Source organism: Pinus tabuliformis, chromosome 6 (genome assembly GCF_031772625.1).
Source record: "Pinus tabuliformis cultivar Carrire ecotype Pingquan chromosome 6, CPIR1, whole genome shotgun sequence".
In the NCBI taxonomy this organism is placed as follows: domain Eukaryota; kingdom Viridiplantae; phylum Streptophyta; class Pinopsida; order Pinales; family Pinaceae; genus Pinus; species Pinus tabuliformis.
In genome coordinates, this window is record NC_142292.1 from 1,695,977,921 (window position 1) to 1,695,986,062 (window position 8,142).

The 8,142-nt window shown below is 37.5% G+C and overlaps 1 protein-coding gene across 1 annotated transcript in view; it reads right to left on the reverse strand.

Annotated features, from left to right (window-relative positions):
* The window catches only part of LOC149265501 (small ribosomal subunit protein uS19-like), a 33,312-nt gene extending 27,105 nt beyond the window's left edge, over positions 1-6,207 (reverse strand). The window contains exons 1-3 of the mRNA XM_089429473.1: positions 6,034-6,207; positions 5,659-5,804; positions 4,779-4,836 (exon numbers count right to left, since the gene is read on the reverse strand). Coding sequence (XP_089285599.1) covers positions 4,779-4,836; positions 5,659-5,804; positions 6,034-6,036 — 207 coding nt within the window. The 5' untranslated portion in view covers positions 6,037-6,207. The remainder of the gene's footprint in view (positions 1-4,778; positions 4,837-5,658; positions 5,805-6,033) is intronic.
* Positions 6,208-8,142: the final 1,935 nt, after the last annotated feature.

An 8,142-nucleotide genomic window follows, 5' to 3' on the forward strand; every position in this document is an offset into this window, starting at 1 on the left:
CATAAACTAGACTGTCGAATATGCGCAAATTGCTTACATCTGGTTTCACTCGTATAAACAACTCAGGAGTCATGTCCTCCAATCTATTGTGAGGACTACTATTTTACATGTACACAATTGTATGGCATGCCTCCACCCACAAAAACATAGGCAATTCTTGATCATAGATCATTGCACTCAATGCCCTCATTATGGTCTTGTTCTTCCTCTCGGCAACCCCATTTTGTTGAGCGTTGTAAGGTACTATGAGCTTCTTCTTAATTCCTGCTTCCCTGCAAAAATCCTGAAACTCGTTGGAGATATACTCACCCCAATTATCCATCTCAGCACCCATTTTCTTCCCAGTACGGTTCTCCACAAGAGCTTTGAACTCCTAAAATTGATCGAAGACCTCATCCTTGATCTCCAAGTTTTCCTGGAATAATCATCTATAAATGTTGCTAAGTATAAAGACCTTGCGATCGATCTCACGGACATAGGACCACAAATATTTGAGTGCACCAAGCCTAGCACTCCCTTAGACCTGGTCTCGTTGTGAGGATACACAACTTTCTCCTGCTTTCCAAGTGCACACCCTTTACACACTACATCCTACTCCACCCTAATCTCTGGAAAACCAGTAACCATCCTCTGCAACATAGGGAGAGCTCTGTAGTGTAGGTGTCACATCCTCCTATGCCATACCTCTGTCACTCTCATATATGAGAGCATTCACCGACTATCCTCTCAACAAATAGACATCCCTCTCGCTTCTTCCAATCACAAGCTTCTTGTTGAGATCGGTCCCTTTTATCCCAACAGTCACTTCACCTCCCATAAAGTTGACCTCTAATCCTCTATATTCTATGACCAAAACTAAAAAGAATTTTTTCTCCAAACCCAGGACATATAACTCCTCGTTCACCTTCATGATGCCATATGAGTCCATTTGAAACTCAATACTCCCAATGCTTTCTACTACATACTTGGCCTTATCACCAAACTCCACATGTACATTTCTAGGCCCCCTGGTCAAGTTGGTGAAGACATCTCGACATACCGTCATGTGAGTAGATGCTCCATTGTCCACAAACCAGACACGTCTCGTGGCGATTCAAGAAAGTCAAGACAATAAGGCAAAGTTTTTCTCAAACTTCTTTTCCATCTCCATTTGCATTGTAGATGTTGTAGCAGTCTTTCCCTTACCCTTCTCTTGTTTGGACACTGACTAGACAAATGCTTGAACTTGTGACAAGCAAAGCACTTGACTTTGTTCATGTCCTTTTCCTTCTTGTTCTGTGAAGATCCTCCTCCACTTTGGTTCTACTTAACCTTCACTTTGCCCTTTTTTGCTTGTGTAGCAAGAGCAAGGTCATCTTTTTCCTCAACACCCTTATGTTGTCCTCCGATCAATGAGTTCTCCCAAATCTCCCTTTGGATGAAGTCATCCCACAGCCAACTCCAATCAAGAAGTTGTTGCCTAGCAAGAATCACGTCCACAAAGGTGGTCCAGTGCCTAATGCAACCCTTCAAACCAACTTTCACCAACTCCAAATAATTCACAATTTCCCCAATAGTTGCAAGCTCATCACGAGCCTGTTGGATCCTCATAGGGTCAAATGTCACGATCTCAAATCTATTCATTTTGAAGTTGTTTAATTTCTCTTGCAACACCATTTTTATGTCTTCATTTGAATTCTAATAAAGACCGATCAGAGCTAACCACATTTATCATATGTTATTCTTACCTGATATGTGAGGAATTGTGTGATCCCTCACACCATCCAAAATTATGCAGCTTGCTTTCATATCTTTGAGTTTATGATCCGCTGCAAGGTTTGGACCTGAAGGAACCTGAATGTCTCGGGTCAAAATATCCCACAAACCATTTATCTTCATAATCATGGTAATTCGCTCCTTCCAAGGACTAAAATTTGAAGCCCCAACCAACCTGTCTTCATATCATAGACTACTCAATGATGACATCTCCACAAATCAACCATGGCCACAAAACCCAGTTGCAAAATTTTAAGAACATAATGTTGTTGCCGTAAAAAGGAAACTTGCTACTGCAAACCCTCATGAGCTCAGATCCCTGTACTCTCCTAGATAGCTCTGATACCATGTTAAATTTCGAATACCAACCTGATTTATTTTATCACAACAATTTATTTATCCCCAACAAATTATTTATTTACTCAAATAAACATTAAATTACCAAAAAAATAAAATCATTAGTATTTTTAACTTCTAGAAATAAATATATGCAATGGAAATTAACTCGGAAAGACCAATCACACATTGCAAAAATAATTCACCCACAACAATTCTTCGTCATCTATTAATCTAGAAAATCTAGGTGTTCGACCCATAGAGATATAAGGAGAAATACAATATTCGAAACATGTAACTTGGCTCCCACAAGATGAATTTGGCACACAAAGTTTGGCCTCAAGGAAATCAGCCTCCGAAAGAAATTGCCCCAATTACTCAACCAATAAAATCAACTTGCGCCCTCTTTGTGCGCCACTACTGTGCACTAGGTAAAACTCACCCTCTAGCAACTCAACCTCCCCTAGATCACATCGATCTCCCTCCCTTAACTTGACCATCTGATCTCTTCCACCTGACCTCTTCGATTCGCCCTCAATCCACTCGCACTTCTCCCTCTTTGCGCTCTTGGTCCACTGAGCCACTTACACTTAGAGAAAATCGCTCTCTCTTCAGGATGACTCACTCACTTGAGTTTTATGTGTCTTCACCTCTTCGTTAGGCCTCCTTTGTAATCTTCATTAAGCCCAAATCCCTAACCCTAATCTCCCTTCTAGAATCATCTTGGAGATCCACTACTGAGATTATTTCTAAGTCACTAAGCCTATGTAGAAGATCTTCCAAAGTTACCACTAGCTTCAACACCCCTGTCCTACTAGGAGTCCAAAAGGTGCCAAAACAGGCCTGTTTTGGCACCCTAATCAATCAAAGCGAGAGCCCACTTTGGGATAGCTTGTTCAGCGAAATAAAAACAAAGGCAAATATCATGGGCAGACATGGACCCACATTTTCTGAAACTTCTATATTACAGCACTGCCATGGGGAGAACATGAATTCTGTATGAACCAATTATTTCAGCAGTTTTCAGTGGTTTAAGGAACAGACATCTACTCTAATGCTGTTTGTATGCATGAGCAGCTCTATCCAAGCTGGCAAATACTTGTATCAAATAAGTGTCAAAAGAGGCCCTTTTTGGCACCTAATTGGCCAAATTGGGTGCCCATTTTGGGGAAGCTTGTACAATGATTTTTTCATTTTAAAGGCAAAGTTCATGGGGAGAGAAGGACCCACATCCTCTGAAAATTTTGGATTACAGTTTTATCATGGGCAGAGCATGAATTCTGCGGGAACCAATGATTTCAGTATTCCTCAGTTGTTTAAGGAACAGGCATCTATTCTAACACTAGAGAAGGATTATAGCTTGACTCAAAGGATACACTTAGGGTTTTGTGCATTTGATCAGCTCTATGACAGGTTGGGGAAGGTTTTTGATATTGTCAAGTAAAATGTTTAGCTGGATCTGTGAGGTATGCTAGGGATGAACAATACAAGCATGTAATCCCACTGTCTTTCCGGCATTATATATATTTTGAGGGTAAATTCTTGAAGAAAGTATTTGCAAACAACAACTCATTTTGGTGTAAATCATTCAAAACAGTATTTTCAAACAATAATTGAAACAACTAGTTTTGAGAATCTGCTTTTGGTGCTTAAGTTTGATATGAAAGGCATCAGCAATTTGTTCTGTAAATGTTTTAATGTGGTACTTCCAAACAATAATTCAAAGGACTTGCTTTGGAAATCAGCTTTTAGTGCTTATGTTTGATATGAAAGACAACAGCAGGTTGCTCAGTGTTGCATGCAATGTATCTGAAAGTTCTCGTGTAGTGCATATATATTATAGACTTACCAGGGACCCAACAAGATCTGTAATTAATATATTTCAATAAACAAGATCAGCTATGTTAAATTTTACAGGGAATAAGACATCAGCAGTTTACTCTGTAATATGTATCTGATAGTTCCCATGGGCACATAGGCTCACTGGGGACCCAAAAAGATATGTATTCAGCATATTAAATAAACAAAGTCTGCTGTTGCTAACGATGTTAAACTCTGAGAATTTGGACCAACTATAATCAATATATTTCAATAAAGCAGTTCAGCTATGTTAAATTTTACAGAGAATAAGACATCAGCAGTTTACTCTGTATTGCATATAATGTATCTGAAAGTTCCCATGTGGCACAGAGGCTCACTGGGGACCCAACAAGATATGTAATTAACATATTACAATAAAAAAGGTCCGCTGTTGACAACTGTGTTAAACTTTGAGAATTTGGACCAACGCAACTATAATCAATATATTTTAATAAACAAGGTTAGCTATGTAGATTTTCAGAGAATTTGGTCCCAGAATCCAGATAATCAATATATTTCCTGAACAAGGTTGGCTACATTAGGGTTTCAGAGATTTGAGGGCAATTTTTGATGCTGTAATTTTTTGGGAATTTTTGAGAACTCCCTTAAGTCTCTCTCAGAAACAAAGAAACAACTGCCCATTCCTTCTGGAAATCAAGCAAGTATCCAAATTATTAATCATCAAGATGTAGTTTAGCAATAGTGAACTGTCTTCGACATAAGTTTTCAGTTTAAGAACTATGAAACGACTTGGGGACAAAGCCCTCTCCTAACATACTTTTATGTATAATATACTAAACATGTTTGCGGGAAGTGAAAGAACATACCGCTTTTCGAAGCTTCTTGATCAAAGCCATAGGTTGTCTCTTCAGCCCTCGATGGAACCTTCAGAGCAGGAAAAAAAAAAAAAACCAAGTCATGGAAGCCCAATGCTCCTCAAATAAATTCATAACACATACTTAATCAGTAATCTTTGCAAATAAGATAACAAAACGTCAGCCAATTCATTAATCATTTCACTGAGAAATATTTGCTATCAAGACAATAACACTCGGGCCATATCATTTTAAGAACAACCATGTCCCAAACCTATATTGTTTGCAAATAACACAATAAAACTACATCCAATTGGTTAATGATTGCCATGAGCAATCTTTGCAAATAACTCTAAAAACTCCAGCTATTTTATTTAAGACCATCCATGTCCCAAACCTACATTGTTGAATATTCCAATTCTTTGTTATTCAACTGACAATCCTAGCCCCAATTTAGCCCCTTATCAAAATTGAACACCCAGAACTTTGATGCGAGCAATCAAAGCTCTCAAAATGATTATATAAACTAAACCGCTTTTCCCCTTTTAGATGTTTCCCTTCCACCCATTAGAAGCATTACAACTGGTCCCAGACTCCCAATTAGACGGTCACCACAAACAGCCCCATTGCACGGGCAAAAAGGCTCTCAGAGAGCGTACAATAAACATAAGCACTTCCTTTTAAGGGAAACCGTGAGATAACATTCCATCAAAATTACCTACGACATGCATCTGATCCTAGTCGATTCTTCGTGTTTAAGAGGATTTGAACGTTTGTGGGAGGCCTGGCCTGGCCTCCCACAACCGTGGCAGAACCACGGCCCCATTGAAAAAGCCATTTTAATTCAAAAATAAGGTTTCTCAATGTCACAAAATAATGTTCAAATTAGTACCTTCGACGAGCACGGGCTGGGAAAAGTTTGCAAATATCATCTGAGGTCATGTCCAGAAGAGCATCGAGATCGACCCCGCGGTACGAAAACTTCTTAAACGTCCTCCTTTTGGGCTGGGCGGCGGTCACATCTCCATCTACGTCCGCCTGCACATGGCCCAACTACATTTAGATAGATACAATTTCCATTGCATACTAAATCAATATTTTTTTTCAAAGATCTAAAGAGCACCATAACAGGAGTCTACGGGATTCGATCGCATATAAAACCCAACAAAAACATTTAATCTAGGGCAAATAATCTACGAATTCATCCTTCCTGGGGCAGGAGATTCAAGTCCACAAACAAATGACATGAACGTGCTTCCAGGCTTACCATGGTTGAAATGGTATCGAAAGACCACCTCAGAGTCAATGAATAAACGCCCCGGCCAGTTCTCGGGAGTTCCTCGATTCAATGAATGGGTTTCAGGATTATTAGGAGTGTACTGATTTCTACTTAGGGTTTCGGAGGGAAGGAAGGTTTAAGAGGGGTTTTAGGTTTTCAAACGTCGTGTTTCTAATCTTTTATATATTTCTGTTTATTTTTATTACTTGTATATTTTTGGTTTTTTATTCACTACTTTGAATATGGTTTAGCCGACAATTCTTGTTTAAATATTTTATTTATATATTAAATTTATTTGGAGTGCGAGAATTTTTCTTGTGATAGATTCATAATTTAATTTCAGTTTATTAGGGATTAAATTGGTAGAGTTTTTTTTAATTGAGAGACCAGGGTTACTTTTGTTTGATTTTTTTTTGGAGTTGTTTTTAATGTCATTTTTTGGACTTTCAAGTGTTGAAATCGATGGAAAAATTTGAGGTGAAATCTTGATTTGTGTTATTTAAAATTGTTTTTTAACTGTATATATGGATTAGTAGCCTGAAAAACCCCTGGGGCACTTTAATTGTGCAGAGGTTACCCATCAAACTTGTGATTTCAATAAATTCATGCCGGATTTTAGATAAATTATACTGGAAAAATCCACCAAAAAAGCTTCCAAAAAGTCACACTAAAAACAACTCCTTTTTTTTGTTTTTTGAAAATATAATTTTTTTAAATAACTTTTTTTAATTTAAAACAAATATCAAATTAAAATATATATTAAAAGTGTTTTTATTTAGCTAAGAGTCAATTTTCCTAGGAATTAAGGAAACCGGTTAACATGATTTTCCTTGAATAATAGTGATGAGTCAACCTACATTTGTGATAGCACTCAATGATGGTTGTCCTCACTATTGATTTGACAATTGAGTTATCTTAGGTTTTCCCGCTATTTAAAAGAAGTATTATTTTGCATATATTATTAATTTTTTATAAAATTTAAAATTAAATCTATTTCTTATTGATGAAAAAATAAGATAAATACTACATGGAATAATTTTTTTTTTAATATTTAATTTTAAAAATATGCATTGTTTTGTTTTTCTTAATGTAGTGTAGTGAGTTAAAGGGAAACAAGTGGATTGTTGATAGGCAAGGCTCTTAGTCCAAGGTGGAAGAGATGTTGTAACATCTTATTATGTTATTGTTATGTTATGTTATTTAAACATTTTGACTAGGTAAATTACAAAAAAAAAAAATTAAAATTAAAATTGTAATTAAAAAATAAATCAATAAAATTAAAAAGTTGATAATTATAATTATTAATTAAAAAATTTTGACTCGCTCAAATTACATAAGAATAAAAATTAAAATTAAAAGAAAAAAAAAAAAAAAAAAAAAAAAATATATATATATATATATATATATATAATTATTAATTATTAATAATTAAACCAACCTCCCCAATGGGTCCCAAAGCATGTGGCAAACTGAGTCCCATGGCTGCAAATAATTGGCGTGCAGGTGGAGGATCGGCCTCCCTGTCCTCTCGTTGGAACGGTGTGCTTGGGGGTGTAAAGGCGCTCGTGTGAAACATCTTAATGTCTCGACGAGTGTGGACAGAAAATATCTAAGGAGTGGGATTTTCTATGGCTTTTGTGTTGACATTTCAGTTTAGTGTTGTGCTCCCGATTGGTATTTTGCACGCAAACAGAAGCAATGGCGATGGATTTTCAGAGTAGGGTGGTGGCTGTCGAGCTTCCCCTCTGACTCTTGGCAGTGTAAATTTATCATTGTTCTTCTCCAGAGGCGGCACCTCGTGCTTTTCTACAGATGCACAGTGCGGCCTAAGGTGGTTTAGGTAAGTTGGTATTTCTGGTTACGTTGGAATTTAGAAGGTGTTAGTTGTCGGTCTGCTAGAGGCTACTGGAGGTGGTATAGTTTGTGGTGTTGTTGGGGGTGGTGGTGGTTGTGTGTGGGATACTTTGTCTCAGGCATTTAGACCGAGAATTGGTGTGCCTTGTGTCCCAGTGGATGTTTTCTTGTGTGCTGTGGGGATAGCGAAATTACCTCCCTGAAAGTTATTGTGGAGGTATGCTAGTGTGGTCTGCGAGAGGC